This window comes from Girardinichthys multiradiatus, chromosome 18, assembly GCF_021462225.1.
Source record: "Girardinichthys multiradiatus isolate DD_20200921_A chromosome 18, DD_fGirMul_XY1, whole genome shotgun sequence".
Taxonomy (NCBI): Eukaryota; Metazoa; Chordata; class Actinopteri; order Cyprinodontiformes; family Goodeidae; genus Girardinichthys; species Girardinichthys multiradiatus.
Genome location: NC_061810.1, coordinates 17,978,064 through 17,999,183, shown reverse-complemented (window position 1 = coordinate 17,999,183; position 21,120 = coordinate 17,978,064). Strand labels below are relative to the sequence as shown.

The window sequence follows — 21,120 nt, the reverse complement described above, 5'->3', positions numbered from 1 at the left end:
GATAAAATTTTGAATTTATTGTATGGATGCTGTTCTAAAAAAATTGAAAGTCTAAAACTATTTTTAATGTTATCGATAAGAAACTAATATACACATTGGCCCTCGTGTTAAGTTCTAAACGTACTAAAATCCTTAAATTAGCATTTATCAGTTCATGACAACCAGTTTCTATCACTTACAGAGCTTAGCAGAATTACTACCTTCACATTATCTGTATTGGTAGCAAAAGCAAAGGAGTAATTGTGAACATATTGTGATTTTTCTAATCGGGGTGACTGGCAACTATCCTAACGGGATTCCCATCTGCTCTCCAAGAGCTGGGAGTCACTCCTACTGTTCCGACAACTGCTTCTCCCATTGTACATCTCCAGAAGACAAGATTGTTGAACAAGTTCAAGAGTGTGGATATTTAAAAATACTGATTAACCCAAAAGGCAAAAGTGGACAGAAACACAATAGCAAGAATGTTTGGTAACTCGCTTTATTTTTCACTTGGTTGATTTTTTTTTTTTTTAAACACAATAAAACTGGGCCGACATGGAAGCAGAGCAACAATATGACAGGCAGACTGCCGCACATCTCAACAGGTTGAGAAGCTGAAAGGCCCACAGCTTCAGCCAGCTTACAGACCGATGTTGCTGTGAAAATTGAACTGCCAACACCAGTCTGATAAGCTAGCTGACGGGGTGGGAAGGTAGTGTGGGTAGTTACAGAGAACCTTTCACAGCATCTTTTTAACTGATTTCATGCCTTAAGAGTCAAATCTCTTAACCGGGATGAACTGAAAGTAATTATCTCCTGAATTAGTACTCATTTTAACCTGAAAAACAACTGAAGATTGATCCGTTTATACTTACCTTGTAGATGCTAATTTCTTAGAGGAAATGATTAAAATCATGACAAGGTTAGAGCAGTTTTTCCAAGATGAACATTTAAAAGAGCAAACATAAAACAAAATAAGACTCAGACTGAAAAAATGTGTCATTATTTCCACGTTTTATATATGATCTGACCTAAATGTACAGAATAAAAACAGGACCATTTGCTTAAATTACAATGGAGATGTTACCGCCTTCTCTTTTTTTTGTATTTTGGTTCTTGTTCACAGCAACAACTGGAATAGAAATACATCTGATCATACAGTCAAAAAAGAGAAACATATTTACACAATGTGTAAACCATTAATACCCCAGTTGATATTGCTTTTTTTTTTTTTTTACCCCCCTTCCAAATCACTTGAAACTGACAGTACTGGAGATGAAAAGACAACAAATGTCCTATTTACCAGGAGAAAGACATGAAGACCTTGAAAAGAAACATCATCCATTTGCAGTTATCTTGGCAGCACATTGCAAAATGAAATCAACTCCCATCCATACCTAATAGACACATGATTAAATAAAAATCAAGCCCATAAATCAAGAGCTCTATTGAAGGGAATTCAGGCATTCCCAACTTGCATAAGGCAAAGCATCTGATGGGCGCTGCCCTCAGCACAGCAGCTACCATCAAATCACCGCTTTACTTCTGAGGTTAATGAATGGATTAATTTAACATCAAAGTAACATGTTAAGACCGTTAGCAGAAGTCAGTCACGCTGCGCACACGCAGAGTGAGATGAAAGGAACTATAAAACTTGAAGACAGAAATAACACAGCACATACATTCTTAATAGCACATGCGCAGACACACACAGGCAAAAAATGCCTGCTTGTTTTTTCCTTTTTCATTTTTAACGCTTTCAGCCTCTCTGAGAAATGACGATGGTGAGGTTTGTTGGTAAGTTGTGAGCAGCAGCTGCAGAAACACAGTCACTTGGATGCATATGGCGCTTTGCTTCGCCATCACTTGCTCTTCTCTTCCGAGTGCCTCAGCTGCTGCAATCGCTTGGCATAGCTCTGAGCCATGGAGTTGATGATAGAGATGACAAAGTAGCAAACCATGGCCAGCACTACCTTCTCAAACACCCACGACAGCCAGTTCTCATCCTGGAAAACCCCAAATGAACATAGGTGTGGTGTAAATTACACTCATTCCTGCAAACTATTTACATCATGAACAGACAAGACCAGCTGGTTTTGTACTCCAGTGTAACAGGGGGGGAGACACAAGTTTAACTGATGAATTATGCAGTTTATAAAGGCTAGCAGTGAAGTAAACTGTAGCTTCTTCCAGATACATTACAATCAATGCACTATTTCTATTAAACGAGATTATGCAGTGAAGGAAGAAAGGTTTAAAATGTAGCTCGGGGTCATTAAAAAGCTTAAGTTGCATAAACTGTCCACCAGAGGGCGACACATTTAGGATCAGAAACTTTTGTCAAATTTTGAAATCTATTTAAAAATGTATTCTGCTCATTTGTAAACTCTGAAATAGTTATTCTATGCTAACATGTCAGCTGCTTGCATCTGTTTTGATCTAATCCACGCCATGTTACACAGATTAATAGACAGATAGGGGTAAAAAAAAGAACAGGTTGTGGAACTAAAACCTATTGTTCTTACCGCTGGTCCACTTTTTCCAGCATGGTGCAGCTTGTTCTTCTGGGCTTCCAGGTACTGACTGAAGGGCTTCTGGAGTGATGGTCCAATTTTAGGTATAGACCTGAAAGAGCCAAAAGAAACAGAAAAGAGGATAAACAGAATAATATTTATAACTCACCACTCAAGCAGTCCCAATAAAAGCTTTAAATGCTGGAAATAAAGTCCTGTCTGTCTCCAAACACTGCTCCACCGGGCCAACCACCAGCATCCGAGGCCCCATCCTACATATGGGCCCCGCGCTGTAGTTGCCGCCACCTCTAATTGTTACTGTGAGACGGAGCAGGCAGCAGGGAGGAATGAAGCAGAAACTCCTCTGTCCTCCTTTTATATTCATAAGCTCTATATAGGAGCCTGTGTCAGCCCTTTCAATCAGGAAGTGAGTCGACATGATGTCATCACCTTTACCACCACTGCTGCGTTCAGGGTGGCCAATCAGAATCTGCTAATTTCCTTATTAGGCAGGAGAGGAGACGCTCACCAGGAGCCAGTCATAATGAACACCACCAACGGTTCAACTGCTTTACATTTTTGTAAAGTGAAGTACAACCTGAATGGAACATCTACCATAATGTCAAACTTATAATTACAATGAAAAGAAAAATATACTGCAGGGTGTAGACACAATCTTCCTGACGTTAGGCAGTCAGGATGTAAACATGTGGTGTAGACTAAGCAAAAGGAAGAGAGATAAGTATCAAATGGAGAAAGGGTAATTCCTGCTGCTGAATAATACTAGATTTGAGTGACTCAATGTTATCTCTCCAACTTTTCACACAAACAAACATGAATTCACAGAACTATAAAAACCCCCATGTCAGCAAGGAAGGTCCGTTTGTAAAAATCACAGCGAGTCACCAAAGGCCAACTTAGTCGGAAAGAACCTCAAAATTTACTAAACCAGGAGAACAATGTTTTTTTTCTCTAAATATGGTCAACGTTACTTGCTTTGTGACACATTTTAGGGACCACAGATCTGGGAAATGCGTGGTCCTAAGATAAAACTACTCAATCCACAAATCTGACCTTTATGGAAGACTCCCAAAAAGAAAACAAAATCCATAAGAAGTCTTATTAGCCACAAGTCATGCAGGTGACAGCCTACATTTTCTTCCATGGAAGAAAATGCTCAGCTCAGACTTTGGCTTTCTAAGGTGGTGGGGCACCTCATCCTGAACACACCATCCCAATGTGAAACATGGCAGTAGCACCATAATGTGGGGATGCTTTTTTTCAGCAGGAAAAGGGAAGCTGGTCATCATTGATGGGTTGATGGATGTAGCTCATTAAAGAGGAATCCTATAAGACAGACTGTTAGAGACTGCAAAAGACTTGAGACTAGGGCAAAGGTTCACCTTCCAGTGGGATGACAACATGCCAGAGGTACAATGGGATGATTGTTTAAAGCATTTTCATGTTGGAACGGCCTAGTCAAAGTCCAGATGTGTCTAGACTTGAAAATGAATGTTCACAGTTGCTCTCCATCAAATCTCACTGAGTCTGTGCTATTTTGGGGAAAACAAGGCAAAACGAAACACGAAACATTGAGGTTTGAGTTTGTAAATTAGGCAAATAGCAGAATAGTTCAAGGGTTGTGGATAATGTTTCAAGCACTTTATCTCTTAAAACCGAATATGCGATCATAGTTTAAAGATTTTATGAATGAATACTGAACTTCCTGAAATTAATATTTACATACACTTTCATGTTCTTCGAAAAAAGCCTAGCAGCTGTATTATTTCCATTGCGCATACAGCAGGAACACCTAAGATCACGTAAAGTCAGAGACGAGTCGTTCAAGTCTGTGCTTGAACGACTCGTCCTGTCAGTCAGAGCTGAACTCAGTGAGTCAGATCGCCCTGTTCAAACATTTCCTCACACTACTGGTCACCAGTGCAGCAGAAATGGATTGCGTGTGTGTGTGTGCGTGCGTGGGGGTAATGCCGTTATATTTCCTCCCACGCAGTGAAAGCATGTCTTCATGCAGGATCCCCCATCAGTTCAAAAATGCATGGGAAATTGTTGCCGACCACAAAAACCTAAGCAAAGACATTTACAAAGAACTGAATGTATTCAGCCTTTCTCACACACTTACCCCATGAGTGACACCATTTGCTCCACTATGTGCTTGCTGAAGGTGATGATCACAAACAGTTTCTGTGGGAAAATTAAGAGTTTAATCAGTGTTTTTGACTGACAGCGTACAGAGAATTATACAAAAGAAATTCACTTTGTTTAAAAAATTTTTAATGTAAAAGAAACAAAAAAAAAAACCCCAAAAAAAACTGAATTTAAGACTATCAAAGACACTTTTGACAATACTACTGTTGCACAGCTGGGGGGAATTGAGGCTCACTGCTCTCAGACACTAATGAGAAAACTCAAACCTGGCTCTAAAGCAGAATGTGGGTTTATGTGGTTTGCAAAGGACCAAAGCAGAAGGGTGGGGGGCCCAAAACCACATTATTTTTTCCCTCCGGTTCTGAAACTGATCAACTTTAACCAGCATGACACATAGCCCCCCTGGACAAGATCAGACAGGATACATCATGTGATGTCTGAGAAGTTCAAGGTACAGAAATGGGTCTCCCCTGCAGCGTTTCAGGTCTGCTCCATTTCCTTCTACCTCCTCCTGTCCACTCAACATGGCCCATAACCTCCCTGCAGGAAGAGATGACCTTCTCAGAGCACCCTGGGTGAGATCACTGGCTGGTACCTCCAAGAGATGGATTTGTTCAGTTAGTTTGGCGAGTCACTTAGATACAGACATCCCCTCATTGTCTGGGTTCATATTAGTCACTGGTGTAAGGGTCTCAACTCCACCCGATATAATCAACAAAGATTTTATTTACTGATTTGGTGATTCGCTTTTTTGTGTTATTGCAAATCTCTTGTTAAAAACTTCTTCAAAGGTTTCCTCTTTTCAACGTTGAGCCTCTTTAAGAAGGTCTGGAAACGTGCGACAGCTAAAACAAGAAGAAGGAAAAACCCAAAGGAGCCCAGCAACCATCAGTGAGAGTCAGCCAGAAGTGCACAATTAGGAGTTTCATAGTAACCAACTCATGATCTCAGCACAAGGCTTGATCTTTCCCACAACGCTTTGAGGTTCTGGAGATTCATCAAAGTTCATCAATCGGCAGCGAATCCTTTTCTGCTTAAGTGTGATTTAGATATGCTGCATGATGCTGTGGTTAGACAACTGTGAAGATATGATTCAAAAGGATGAATCATACCAGAAGATGTTACAAGTATGCGGGCATGTTCCTTTATCGTTTCTTAAGAAAAATGGAACAAACCATGAGAACCTGAGGTTTAAACCACCTTAGATTAACCTTTTATCTGCACCACTGACCTGTATATGCATCTTGATGACGGCTTTCCCGATCAGAGTTGCTCCAAAGAATGTCCAGAAGGGAACCAGGAAATGCCCACAGGTTATTCCAGCCAAATCAAAGAGAGGATTGGGAATCTAAAAAACGCATGAGCATATGGATTACCTTCATGTCAAAGAAATTAGCTCAGTAAGATCAACAAGATAGAAAGAAATGCGTTTGCATTTCAAACCCCTTTAAGTTCTCCACATTTTGTCATGTTACAACCAAAAGCTTTAATGTACTTGATTGGAGATTTTATGGGACACATCAACACAAAGTAGTGCAAAATTGTCAAAGTCAAGGATCCAATTTTTATTATCTATAAACATCTGAAAAGTGTGGCATGCATTTATATTCAGTCTCGTCTGTACTGTGGCACACCCAAATAAAATCTACTGAAACAAATTAACCTCAGAAGTCAGCAAGTCAATAAAGTCCACCTGTGTGTCTAACTTGATCTCTGTAGAAATGCAGCTGCTCTCTGAAGGCCTCAGAGGTTTGTTAGAGAACATTAGTGAACAAATAGCATCATGAAGACCAAGGAACACTGCAGACATATTAGGGGTTGCGTTGTGAAGTTTAAAACAGTTTGCCACAATCAAACTTGCTGAATAAGGTACTCTAGTCAGATGAGACCAGAACAGAACCCTGTGTGCAGCTTAAAAACGAACACGTCACCCTGCACACACCAGCCACAAAGTGAAACACGGTGGTGCCAGCATCATGCTGAGGGGATGCTTCTCTTCAGCAGGGACATGGAGGCTGGTCGGAATTGATGGGAAGATGGATGGAGGTAAATACAAGACAATCTTAGAAGAAATCCCGTCAGAGGCTGTTAGAGGCCAGGGCAAGAAAGGAATGCTATAGATTCAAAGCATCTTGTGTGTTAGACTGGCCCAGTTAAAGCCCAGACCTATTTTAAATATGAATTTAGAGTAAGACTTGAAAACTGATGTTTGCAGATGTTCCCCATCCAATCTCACTAAGCTGAAGCTATTTTCCAAAGAAAAATGGACACATTTGAGTCTCTAGGATGTGCAAAGCTGCGAGACATAATAGCAGCTACAATAGCAGGGAAAGGTGGTCACAAAGGTGGTTATTTTGCTGGTCTATCACATAAAACCCCAGTAAAAAGAAGTAGTTGTAGGGTTTTAAATCCTTTTGCAAATCACTGTATGTTGACTAAAAGTCTACTTACGGAGGCACACGCCAAGATCCCAAAGAATCCCACTTTTTGCACCATGTGCTGAACTCCCAGTTTTGCTCTTGTAACAAAATCCTGCAGAACAAATATTTAAAAACACATTTTAATGCACGATTGCAGTCAGGCATGATTGCATAAATTTGGCTGTAGCTACTTTCAGGCATGATCTCCAATTAAATTTTCCATTTAATTGGAGATCTATCAAAACATGATCAACCTTCTTTCTGGTTTAAATAAATCAATGCACTTTCTTGTGGTTTTTATTACACTGTTTGACTGTAACAGTATAACAAGGAACAAGAGGCTTGTTGAGAGCACTGTGGTAAACTATCTATTTTGGAGCACTGCAATTTTTGTTTTTCTGTCCCCGTTTGGTAAATCTTGTGGCATTTGGTTGAAATCTGCTGGTATAAAAAGTGCCACAGCTTCTCTGATTGCATTGGTATTCCTGCTGGGGGGGTGAAACTCTGTGGTTTTAGGGCAAGGATCACAGCTGAAGCCAGAAGGGAAGTAAGACGATGTTTGGATAAGTGGCACAATCAAGAGTTGATTCAACAAAACCACTCGTTTTTTAGTTTTATTAATGACATCCTCATACAATTACAAAGCCACAGATTGTTTTGTTATTTAGGTCAGTTATATATAGAGTGGCAATATGAATATGCAGTTATCCACCGACTGTCCTTTGCTAGTTTCTTATTTAAGAATACGTTTTGTTGTTTATAAAAGAGAATACTCATCTTGGGTTACATTCATTCTGAAGCTAATTAGCCAGCTCCTCACTTCAGACATGTCACCCTGAAAAGGAGGCGGAGAAAACTGCAGGTGCAGAGATCCTTAGAACCAGCAAAGTGGGACTCAGCGATGGAGACAATGTCTCCACTTTTTGGTGATCTCCGTCCCGCTGACTCAGCATCTGATCTAAGCAGTCCCAGTCATGTGAACTGTGGTCCTGACAGCGCTGTCTGTCATTCAAATTAGAGGCCGGTGAGACGAGAGAAAGAGAGTGAGAGATGGGGGGGGAGGCAAAGAGAGCGGAGCCCGAAGGATGATTAAAGGAGGGAGCTGAGCTCGGGGTGACTCACCCACGAACACACAGATTTACTGGAAGTGCAGGGAGGGAGGGGCTGCACTGAAGTCATATGCTTGTTCGGGACCAATCACGGGCCCTCTGGCTCCATGTTCCATTGCTCGTTTTGAAAATTAGGGCGAAATAAATGAGAATTATATCATATTGAGGTGATGAGTAATGAGTAAATAACTATGATGGGATGAAACCGCATAGATCAAACTTAAACATCAGTTGGGTTACAGTGCTTTTTTAGTTTAGGCTAAAGATGGAACCAAGAAAAGGAGGAGTAAACCCATTGACTGTTTTAAAATCTCTGAGTCCTTATGAGTATGGAATAAAATTCATCCAGTTAAATGTTAAGCTGATACTTGACACACCTTTTTTTTGTTGGCACTTTTGGCCTTTATTTGCACAATTCAGACAGGAAATGGGCAGAGATGTAAGGGAGGAAGACGTGCAGCCAAGATCCCAAGGGAATCGAACCCCGGACGACTGCGTCAGGGACTAATAGCCTCTGTATATGGGGTGCTGGCTCTACCGCTACACCAAATGCCACACCAAGATTTAAGCTACAATGTAAATAACTTTATAAAAAGGGAGTTTCTGTAAAGTATTCGCTCAAATAACCCCTTTATAAGCGTATGTGTTTATATTTCTGACCTGTGCACCTTCTGCTTGCTCGAGCATCTCCTCGAATTCCTCATAATCTTCATCATCTGGATCAGTTCCTGACTGCCGAGCCGCTCTGGCCATAAAATACGGAGGCAGCTCTCCAATGGCAGTCCCTGCACCCTGAACAGACACAGCTACAATCATTATAGGTTCACTGTTTTCTATTCAGCTGACATATTTGACCACTGAAACTGTAGGTCGCCAGCCGTCTACTCCAGATATCCTTGTAGCTTCCACTACTCACCCACATGCAGGCCTCCAGGCGGACCTTGGACATGATAGAGAAGATCGAGATGCTGGCCTCCACCCCGCCATCTTCGGGACAGATGATCTGGTCTGGGTATGGAGGCTCTGGGAAGTCTGTGGACCCACATTCATAAGCCGCCAGAGTGACTGAAGCTATGTGAGGACCCTTAGAGAGAGTTTGGTCACAAGGAGAAAATGAGAAAGAAAAAAAAAACATGAGATATACCTCTACAGGCAAGAGATCTTTGACTTGTGCTTAGTCATGAAATATAAAGGGGTTAAATGTCTTCACAGGTCTGCCTAAAAAGTAGATCAGACAGCTGCAGTTGATCCAGAACGCTGCTGCCCGCGTCCTCAGTAGAACTAAGAAAGTGGAGCACATCACCCCGGTTCTAAAGTCCCTACACTGGCTCCCTGTAGCTCAGAGAATAGACTTTAAAATACTTCTGTTAGTCTATAAATCACTGAATGGCTTTGCACCAAAACACATTACAGACCTGTTGTCAGTGTATCAACCAGCCAGACCTCTCAGGTCTTCTGGATCAAATCTACTCTGCATACCCAGAACCAAAACATGGAGAAGCAGCTTTTAGTTCCTTGAACCGCCACCTTAACGTGGTGGAGGGGTTTGAGTGCTCAAATGATCCTAGAGGCTATGTTGTCTGGGGCCTAAATGCCCCTGGTAGGGTCTCCCATGGCAAACAGGCTCTAGGTGATGGGTCAGACAAAGAGTGGTTCAGGAATCCCTCATGAGGACAAAAATATCGAGGCACGTGACGTCGCCCGGTACGGCGGAGCCGGGGTCCCACTCTGGAGCCAGGCCTGGGGTCGGGACTCGCTGGAGAGCGCCTGGTGGCCGGGTTGCTCCTCGCGTGACCCGACTGGGCCAAGCCCGAACGAGAGACGCGAGGCCATCCCCCAGTGGGCCCACCACCTGCAGGGGGAACCGTGAGGGACCGGTGCAAAGAGGATTGGGTGGCAGACGTAGTTGGAGACCTCAGCGGCCCGATCCCCGGATGCTTAGGCTGGCTCTAGGGACGTGGAATGTCACCTCGCTGGGGGGGAAGGAGTCTGAGCTTGTGCGGGAGGTCGAGAGATATCGACTAGAAATAGTCGGGCTCGCCTCCACGCACAGCGTGGGCTCTGGAACCCATCTCCTTGAGAGGGGCTGGAGTCTCTTCTACTCTGGAGTGGCCCACGGGGAGAGGCGGAGGGCTGGTGTGGGTTTGCTTGTCGCCCCCCAGCTCAGCCGTCTCGTGTTGGGGTTTACCCCAGTGGATGAGATGGTTGCATCCCTGCGCCTTCGGGTTGGGGATAGGTCTCTGACTGTCGTCTCGGCCTACGGGCCAAGCGGTAGTGCGGAGTACCCTGCCTTCTTGGTGTCCCTGTCGGGGGTGCTGGATAGTGCCCCTCCTGGGGACTCCATTATTCTGCTGGGGGACTTCAACGCCCACGTGAGAAACGACTGACACCTGGAGAGGCGTGATCAGGAGGAATGGCCTCCCCGATCTGAATCCGAGTGGTGCTTTGTTATTGGACTTCTGTGCTAGTCACGGATTGTCCATAACGAACACCATGTTCAAACATAAGGGTGTCCATCAGTGCACTTGGCACCAGGACACCCTAGGCAGGAGGTCAATGATCGACTTTGTTGTCGTATCATCAGACCTTCGGCCGCATGTTTTGGACACTCGGGTGAAGAGAGGGGCTGAGCTGTCCACTGATCATCACCTGGTGGTGAGTTGGATCCGCTGGAGGAGGAGAAAGCCGGACAGACTTGGTAGGCCCAAGCGCATAGTGAGGGTCTGCTGGGAACGCCTGGCGGAGCCCTCGGCCAGGGATGTATTCAACTCCCACCTCCGGGAGAACTTTGACCAGATCCCGGGGGAAGTTGGAAGACATAGAGTCTGAGTGGACCATGTTCTCCGCATCTATTGTCGATGCTGCTGCCTGTAGCTGCGGCCGTAAGGTCTGCGGTGCCTGTCGCGGCGGCAATCCCAGAACCCGGTGGTGGACACCGGCAGTAAGGGATGCTGTTAAGCTGAAGAAGGAGTCCTATCAGCTGTGGTTGGCTTGTGGGACTCCTGAGGCGGCTGACGGGTACAGTGAGGCCAAGCGTGCTGCGGCCCGGGCTCAGAGTAGAGCCGCTGCTCCTCCACATCGAGAGGAGCCAGTTGAGGTGGCTCTGGCATCTATAACGGATGCCTCCTGGACGCCTCCCTCGGGAGGTGTTCCAGGCACGTCCCACTGGGAGGAGGCCCAGGAGACGGCCCAGGACACGCTGGAGGGATTATGTCTCTCGGCTGGCCTGGAAACGCCTTGGGCTCCCCACAGAAGAGCTGGAGGAGGTGTCTGGGGAGAGGGACGTCTGGGTGTCTCTGCTGAGTCTGCTGCCCCTGCGACCCGGTCCCGGATAAGCGGAAGACGACGAGTACGACGACGAAATAAAATCAATAGCAGCCAAAATAAAGATGAGACCTAAGACTTTGTAATGTATCACAAATACTTTTATTTATATTCTATTTCCAAACAAACCTGAAGAGGGCAATATGATTGGTAGTAATTCTAATATTCCCAGCTAGCTAGGCTCCTCTTTCTCTGCATGTCTTATGAAGAGTCCCTCAAGTCTCCTTGCATGAAGAACATAAAATTGTGATCTTCTTACAGCCTACTCAGTAAAGCATGTTAATCAAGCCTCATCATTCAGGGACTGACGTCAGCAGCCATGCTAAATTTCACTGGAACGGAAGTGCTTTCAATTTGCCACTGAAACACACCGACTAACGCTGAGTCACAGAATGTGCCTCTGACAGGGTGATCATCATTGATCTCTAAAGATTTCTGATTATGCAGGCCCACCTGGCAGCACTAACAGCTGGCCGACCTGCAACTAGACAGATAATCCTTTATGCCACCGCTAGTGGACAGATTGCCATAAGTCAGTGCTGACATCAACCTCTACAACAGAAAAACAAAAACCCTCCTTAACTCCAATTACACACAGATGATGATTCTTAAGTTTCCACAAAACAACTTTTCAAATCAAGAACTTCATTTAACATGACATAACAAGCCACACACACACACACTCGTTTTACTATCTTTATGGTGACTTTTCAGTTACTTTCATGGACTTCCATTTATTTTCCTTGATTAAGGGCCTAACCCTGACCCTAAAGCTAACCCTAACCAGTTCATACCTAACCCTCACCATAACTCAATTCATACCCTAGTTCTAAACCTAACTCCTGTCCCAAGAACGGAATTTGGAAAAGTGAGGACCAGGAAAATGTCCTCACTTTGTCAAGACGTCCTCACTTGGCGATAAAAATATAAAAGATGGTTCTCACTCAGCAACAAATACAAGAACACACACACACACACACACACAGAGGAAGAACCTCCAATATGATTCAAACATTAAGCACAGCCATCTGACAAGACATAAACACCTTAATTCAAATCCCTTTGAAACATCCCTAAATTGAGCTGCATCACTTCTTCCACTTAAAAAGGGTTTCTGAAAGTTTCAGCAAGTCCAGTGAAGGAGTTTTTAACACTATTAAAAACCTACTGTTATTTACTATTAACTTATCCTAATCGTTCTTTAATTACTTATTTCAACTTGCATGTCTAATGCTTTAACACTGTTTCTACATCTCAAAGCCTTAAAACACAGCTTCATATCCGTTACTAACAAGGGGTTTTTGTTAGATATTGATTTTATTTTTAACCAAACCAAAAGCTAATGAGAATCTTTTGATTTCAGTTCATTCAATGAATAATGAGCCAGCTTCAGGAGCAGAAGTATTTTGTGGGTGCTCGGGGAAGACTGAACGTCTGGAGATAAATCCCTTCCAACCGTTTGCTGTCCCGCACCACAGGCCTTGGTAGTTTTATCACAATGTAAGAATATCTGAGCTCCTCAGCTGGAGTCCCAAGACATTTAAAGAATGAAACCCCCAGAGAAAAAAAAAAAGGAAAGTAATTTGAGGGCAGAAGCAATTCCTACTAAAAGTTTACAAATTTACTTGTAATAGTATCGGGAAATTAAAAACTCTCTCTTTAAACAGGTTCGTTAAAACAAACGAAATTGCTGTCCCAGTACAATTTACGTACTGCCATATTTTATTAAAATAGGAAAAAAAATACACTAAGGATGTTTGAGCTGCTAAAAACTTTTTTTTTTTATGTGCAGACACTAAATAGACCTTTATTTACTTATTCCTCTGCATTCTTGTCCTTCGTCATCATCGCTCCTTGAATAGCACTTTTCTGTTGGAGGCTGCTTATAGGAATTTTCTAGGAGAAATGTCCTGCTTTGCATAACATCTTATAAATGGAGTTTATTGAGCAATATAAAAGTAGTCACTGTTATTGCATCTGTTTGCATTTTTCTGTATTCAGTTTTTGGCCTGTGGATGAGGATCTACACCATCGCATTCAAACAAACACAAAACTCGAGATTGAATAGATTTTACAGGGTCCTAATTTGTTTTATAAGGGACTTTTTGTCACCAGCCGTTAAAACTTCAAAACAACTCTTACCTGTAATATTTTTGGTAATTATTAAAAAAATTATATTTCTGACAATCTGACAACATGCCAATCAAACTCATGTAGGAGGCTGACATTTTTTCCTGTTTAAAATGCTGTAACATAAAACATATTAATAAGAAATGAAATAAGACAAGATGTTCAGTTTTAGAACATAAATGAAACCAGAAGATCAGCATTTTGACATCATAATGAATCATTGTGGTGACTGAGTCCCATGAGCTGCACAATGACCTAACCCTCTCTAAGGGGTGCTTAAATACCGCTCAAGGATTGAGTTAAATCCACAGAAACTCTGTGTGTGGTTTGTCTTTACAATGATCACATGTAAGATGAATAACGCTGAGATGGTGCATTGTGAAGATGAACTAAATTAAGTGCGTTGAAAAACGGGAACGAGTCTCCTCGTGAGAAGCAGCCCTGCATCAGGTGACTAAGTTTCTGCTTTTTCAGGGAAGAATTAAAATGGTCGCAGTAATTTGGGGGCATTTGTTTGAGAGTCTCAGTGTAACAGATCAGGATTTACAGTCAGATCCATTTTAATTGGACGAATACAGTAAGTTTATCCAGCTGGGGACCTTTACCAACAAAGAGCCCCATTTCTCCAACTCTGTATCCAAGAAATTACGCCTTCTGAATACAGTGAAATTCATCTCTTCTTTTTTTCTACCAAAAAGTACTACTAGAAGGCTGGGGCTCAAAGAAGACGAGTTTGAAATATCAAAGAATAAAAACATATGTTTTTATGTACAAGAATTGGCAGACAATGAAAAAGACAGAATTGCACAGAGAAACTAATCAAGATGGATGCCATTTGTCTTTTTGTGTTGAGCTGAGTACTCAGTCTCTTCACCATGCAGTTTAACCAAATATATTGGGTATCTAATTCATTTTTCACAGCATTAATGGTTGCCCCAGCAGCTAAAAAGATGTGTACATTCATATGAATCATGAGAAAACATCTGAGAAGAGGAGCAAGGTGACGGATATGGAGCTTTTACAAAACAGAAGGCCACTTTTACTCTGTATTTGCAACAACTTTGGAAACAACACCACCAAAAACAAAACCCATGAGGACCTGAATGATGAGAACAAATCAAACACAACAGCAGAGAATGAAACCAATTCTAACGGATATACCCTAAAGGTCTGTCATTCAATGGCTTTACCTTATTTTTATTACTTTCTATGTTGTACAAACAAGGTGAAGACATCAAAGCTATGAAGCAAATGTATATAGAATTATAGAGCAAACAAAACACTGTAAACTAACTCAAAACACCTTTTATATTTAAGAGTCTACAAAATAGCCCCCCTTTGCCTTGATCACTGCTTGGTACTGTTGGCGTTCCCTCGATGAGGTAGTCACCTGAAATTGTTTTCCAGCAGTCTTTAAGGGGTTCCCAGAGGTAGGAGTAAAAATAAAGACAAACCATTGAATGTGTCCAAGCGTTTAACTGGTACCGTAGACAACTGACCAGGAAAAGACTTAAGTCTAGAATAATTCTGAAAACAGAAAGGTCGTCCAGATAGATTTTCCAATTATTTCGGTGCAATGGAAACAGCTGACTCAGCAGGCCCACATGTGAACAAGTTCCCCGGAGCAGAAGCCCATCATCACCTCCCAGCAAACAACACTGGTTACTTTCTTCCACGCTTTCTTTAAGCTAAAATCTCCTTTTCACCACAACACAGAGAAATGACACACACTTCAATGACTCGGGTAACGGAGTCACCCTCACACGCGTCTGTGGGGAAACTGAAGGTCGCTCCTGGTTAGCCTCAGATGGATGGGTATTTTAACTTTAACAAGACAATGACCTCTATCTGGGTATGGAGGATGGCGCCATCATCTGGCAATAACAGGGATAGACTCAAGAGTAGTAGTTTATTTCAAATACCCAAGCATCTCCAGGGTTTATTATCTTGTGGTGTCATTCCAATCCAAATAAAAGACACTAGTAAGTAGCATGTAGAATCAATATATGTGCAAAACAGAACCAAGCAGATTAACCCTCCTCTACTCAACATGTAAGCTGATTTGTTTTGCAAATACTGAAATACTGATTCCTTATAAAAACATTATTCTAGATGAGTCTTTAAACAGAATAACATGAAACTGTCATGTGGAAATTTAAATAGATGTCATATACTCCACTGTGTTAATATTGTTGGTGTAAAGGTTAGCTGCTGAAAAACTCTACAGCTGCTATAAATGTTCCCTTTTTACTGACCTTCAGGATAACATTACAATGCTATTTATTCAAACTCAAATTTGCACATCAAAACTGAGAAATATGACGCTGTACAGGTCAAGATGATTTACGTTTTTCATCAGAAAACCCCACAGCTTGGTAAGAAAGATCTCCTATTTCTCCTGTCGTGCTCCTAACCACAGTATAACTGGACTTCAGACTGTAAACGGACATCAGTCTACTTCAGTTATCTTTTTACATATATTCAAACTGGTCCATCGTTCTTTGGAGCGGACATCTGTTCAAAGGTTTTGCATATACAAACACATGCTGTTCATGTTCTCTTACCAGATACAGAAGGAAGGTGTGCAGACCAGTCCCCAGTCCCACTGAGGACAGGATCCCAAGGCCTACCCAGTAGGCACACCACAGGAACTTCTTCTCCATGTATTGAACATACTGTCAGGAAATGAAAAATAAACATTGGAGGACGAGATAGGAAACTGAGAACAGTTAGTGTGATATAAGATTTTGAGGTAATATTTAATATATATTTAAGATATATTTTATACTTTATATACATTGTTTCCATGGATGTTAACATAAACTAAATACACAGCTGCTGCTTGTGTAGTGTCTAAGTATCAAAGGCATTTAAGTGAAATGATCACCAACGAGTGTTTGAACCTGTTTAAAATCAGAAAATGTGTCAGTCGTTCTGGGAAACGCAGGTATGTGTTAACATATTGCCAAAGATGAAAGACATCAGCAATGACCTTAGAGAAACAATTGTTGCAACCCATTTATCTGCAATGGGGTAATAGGCCATTTCAAACCATGTGAAGTCCATTTGCAATGAGAAAGATTTTTCATAGTAAGATAACATTCGAGACATTTTCTAAATGTCCCAGCAGTGGGATGCCCCTACAAATACACCCCAAGGTCAGAAGGTGCTTTGCTCAGAGAAATTGCTAAATATCCAGGAGCTGCAGTGCAGACTTAAATTTTCTGCTTCTAAATTCAGACAAGACAGAGGTTGTCGTCTTTGGACCGGAGTCTTTGAAAAAGTACTAATATTAGTCAATCAATTCATGTGGACAGCATTAAATTGACTTCTGGTAATAAAGTAAAAAACCATGGTGTTATTTTTGATCAGAACATGTCATTTAAATGCCATATTAAACATGTTTCTAGGATTTCCTTCTTTCACCTCTGGAACATTGCCAAAATTAGAAACATCCCGTGGAGGAGTGACGCTGAAAAACTAGTCCATGCATTTGTTACTTCAAGGCTGGACTATTGTAGTGTTTTACTATCAGGATGTCCACAAAATGCAGTTAAAAGCCTTCAGCTGATTCAAAATGCTGCAGCAAGAGTTCTGATGAAAATTAAAAAGAGATCATATTTCTCCTACTTTAGCTTCTCTTCATTGGTTCCTTGTTAAATCCAGAATAGAATTTAAAATTCTCCTCCTCACATATAAAAGGCCTTTACTGGTTTACTGGTGGTTCCTGGAGTCTCTAGAAGTAGAATGGGAGGCAGATCCTTTAGTTATCAGGCTCCTCTCCTGTGGAACCAGCTCCTACTTTTAGTCCATGAGGCAGACACCTTGTCTACTTTACTGACTAAAACTTTCCTTTTTGATAAAGCATATAGTTAGAGTGGCTTAGGTCATCCTGAGCTATCTTTGTAGTTATGCTGCAATAGGCTTAGGCTGCTGGAGGACATAATGACCACTTTCACTCTATCTGCTACATTGTTGCACAACTCTATTTTGGGTTATTTGCTGTTATTTCAGCTTTTAACTTCATGTTTTCTCTCTGTTTTTTCTCTTTCTAGAAGCTACATCTGGCCTAGCTCTGTGTTTAGCTGTGGCACCTTCCTGGAGGGGCATATTGGCCAAACTGCTGCAGCCAACAACTTAATGCTCACCTTATACAGATGATACAATTGACCACGTGTTTCAGTGTTTAACTCTGTCACTCCTAGAAATAGCTACTGGCTGAGCTTCTACTGTAACTAACTGTATGTGCTCTCTTTCATACTCTAGACTTGAAAACTGTCTCAGAGTTCATCTGCTTAGCTGGTTTTCTCTCCTAGATGAAGCCACTAAAGGAGCTATAACCATTAATGTTTCACTTTTCTTTCCTATAGAAAGGACTCCTGGATCAGTGCTTCTTTGTTCTTTTTGTGTCTCTGCTCTGTTGTCTCAAACCCCCAGTCGGTCGTGGCAGATGGCCGCTCACACTGAACCTGGTTCTGCTGGAGGTTTCTTCTTGTTAAAAGGGAGTTTTTCCTCTCCACTGTCGCTACATGCATGCTCAGTATGAGGGATTGCTGCAAAGTCAACGCCAGTGACTGTCCACTGTCTCTACATGCTCATCCGGGAGGAGTGAATGCTACAAGTCACTGACTGGATGCAATCTGCTGGGTTTCCTTAGATAGAAAAACTTTTAACCAATTTGAATAAATAACTGAATCTGACTGCACTGTTTGATAGTTAGGATTAATTGGAATGTATGAACCCAACTTGAAATCTGTATGATTTAATTGAATTGACTTTGTAAAGTGTCTTGAGACGACGTGTGTTGTGAATTGGCGCTATATAAATAAAACTGAATTAATTTGAACTGAACTGAGATATTGGCAGATTGATTTGTGATTTATGAGCTGCCAGAGGCAGAACATAGAGGGAGTTTTCTATGTACCTTAATGACAGAAATGTTTTGTGAAAGGGGCGTTGGCAATAAACTCCCCTGTATGCCAAGGTATTCAAGTGTTGCAAGTGGTCCAGTCAAAGTAAAGACCTCCTGTAGTGGGACCTTGAAAGAGCTGAACACAAACGAATATCTGAAAACCTCAATGGACAAAAATTTCTCAACAAAGATGCGGGAGACTAATAAAGACATACAGGGAAAAACTATAAGTTATTATGGATAAAAACGTGTTTTTTTTTAAGTGACTGAATCATGGGGTAAACTATGGGCAAAGCATAGCCAGGAACAAAGCTCTGACTGACAGCGTATAATTATAGGACTGTTAGACACTGGTTTAAAATCCTATGACACTGATTTGAGTTTATACTACTTTGTCAACGTTAAATTTTTACTAATTTTAACTTAGTTTTCAGTCAGTAATTCTGTATCTGTGCTATAACTGAACCTTGACAGCGAGCTGTGTTGACAAATCTGTAAACAAAACCTCCAGCCAGCTGAAAGTGTGATCAAGGGTTACTTGCCAACAGTGCACACCGCATAATCTATCAACACAAGGTTTCTGCAAGCAAGGTTTAGGATGATAAAACCAAAATTATCATTAACCTTTACACAGTTGTCGATGAGGCAGTGGTGTTGAGCTTTTAAGTTGCTAAAAACATAAAGTAAAGCCTCACCGTTTGGTGTGATCCATCAGTGGAGTACGTGATAGAGAATAGAAAGCACAACAACAAGAATATAAACACTGTGCCTCTCCGTTGCCAAAGCCTGGGTGTAAAAACAAGGAAGCAAATTGATCAGTTAAAACACGCCCAAACATGCAAACTGATAAAATATAACCAATCACTATTAAATGTTGTCTTAAGACATTTGATTTTTAAACACTGAATCAAAATGAAGCTAAACTCAATCCCCATGTGAGGTACAATATAAAAATAGTACGTTTTCAGCAGCTATGACTGATTAACCAACAAAAAAAAACCTCAGTTGTTTGAAAAGCAAACAGGACAAAAAGTCACAATTATAAATATATACCTTCATTACCTCAACAAAACAGTGCAATAACAAAGATCCAGTAGAAAACCTGTTTAACAACTTACTGTAATGTACATTCCTTTAGCTTTATGAGGGTCTCCAGAAGAAAATAATGTAGAGTGACAACCGGCCTCCTCCACAACACCAGAGAAAGACGCTCCTCTTTGTCTTTCAGTCGCCTTTCTCTCAATGACAGGTCTGAAGGACAAACAGAGCAGGGATTATCTTGAGTTTCTGTACAACTAATAGGCACATTAACTACTACATCCTGTGGAATTGATAATGCCAAATACATAATACAGGTGGTAACTACAGCTCTGTCTTGTTGCCTGTCATGCGGTGAGTTGTCTGCACTTAAGACTGAAAGTAACCTGAAATTAAACTTCTGGAGCAACTCTATGACTGTGACATGCAGTTGTTGTGGCCAGTACCATGTCATCAGTGTTAAAATGAGCTGAACTTTTCGGGCAGACATCAGCTGATAAACGTTTCACACTAACCTGTAGACTTGCCGTTCTGTTTATCTTTGGGTCCTACTCGTTTTTGAGGCTGCTCACAGCTTGATCCATTGGCTGCCATCTCACTTTGCCACTTTCTAGCTGCTCAAGCAGTCTACAAGGAAAAATATGAGATGTTAGTTTTGCATTCAACAGGGTCCCCTCTGTATCCACTCGCTTCCTACTGTCCCAGGAGCGAAAAAAATGGACAAACTAGGGAGGAGTACTCCGTGAAGGACCAAGATCCTCTTGAGCAATAACCTGTCGAAGTGTCAAACACACCGGCTAGCTCACGTTTCTGTTCGTGGCGAAAACGATAAGGGAGGCATCGCACAAATAAAGACAAATAGGAAAAATATTCGCGACAGACTTACGAAAATACCAAATGAAGCTTTGTGAAAGAAATTTGTTTGTGAGCGCAGTCTGTAACACGATACGAAGTCAAATGCGCTCACACAACCCTACAAATGCTAACCGGCTAGCCAACAGGGATACCGCGAGCCATTACATTTAAACTCGAGCTCTGAAATCTAGTACCACTCACCTTGTTGGTACATAAATGTCCTAACTTATATGGTACCATAACAACGGAAACAGAAAAGGTAAAAAAAAAGAACTAACGTAGTTTTGGTTAAATAAAACGGAATGGTCGTACCTCTTTCCTGTCTTCTTCACCCGGAAACACAAAAACCTAGACATGTCAAAATAAAACTACGTTGCTGCTCCACCAACAGGACACTCGCTATTCAGTAATTATTATTATTATTTTTTTTACCTTAAGACTCAAATTACTTACTAATTTCAACATCTTGTGGTTTTCCGCTCCAATATTTGTGCTGGAATGGCAAATTAACACATTTTATTATGAAATTAATTGAAGCACGTGTTTCTGCTATCGTTCTGGTGTCCAATAAGAAGCTGCCAGATTTACAAAGAAGTTGGATACTGTAACCACGACAACGCAATGCTTCGTGTACCACAGATTTTAACTGGCGTTTGCCCCTACTTGCG

General features: G+C 41.6%; 1 protein-coding gene across 4 annotated transcripts; it reads right to left on the bottom strand.

The window, feature by feature from the left end:
• Nucleotides 1-979: 979 nt before the first annotated feature.
• vmp1 (vacuole membrane protein 1) lies at nucleotides 980-21,053 on the bottom strand. 4 transcript variants are annotated; one of them, XM_047391233.1, is made up of 12 exons: nucleotides 20,906-21,053; nucleotides 20,113-20,224; nucleotides 19,678-19,810; nucleotides 19,255-19,345; nucleotides 16,212-16,322; nucleotides 9,110-9,277; nucleotides 8,854-8,985; nucleotides 7,116-7,196; nucleotides 5,896-6,012; nucleotides 4,639-4,700; nucleotides 2,508-2,607; nucleotides 980-1,988 (listed from the first exon to the last, which is right to left on the bottom strand). In XM_047391233.1, the coding sequence occupies exons 2-12, from the start codon at nucleotides 20,189-20,191 to the stop codon at nucleotides 1,845-1,847; spliced, it is 1,218 nt and encodes a 405-aa protein (XP_047247189.1). In that variant the 5' UTR covers nucleotides 20,192-20,224; nucleotides 20,906-21,053; the 3' UTR covers nucleotides 980-1,844. The 4 variants fall into 4 exon arrangements, with proteins under 4 accessions (XP_047247189.1, XP_047247187.1, XP_047247188.1 ...); XM_047391231.1 differs by lacking the exon at nucleotides 20,906-21,053 and adding an exon at nucleotides 20,765-20,800; XM_047391232.1 differs by lacking the exon at nucleotides 20,906-21,053 and adding an exon at nucleotides 20,654-20,787.
• Between the last annotated feature and the right edge of the window lie 67 nt (nucleotides 21,054-21,120).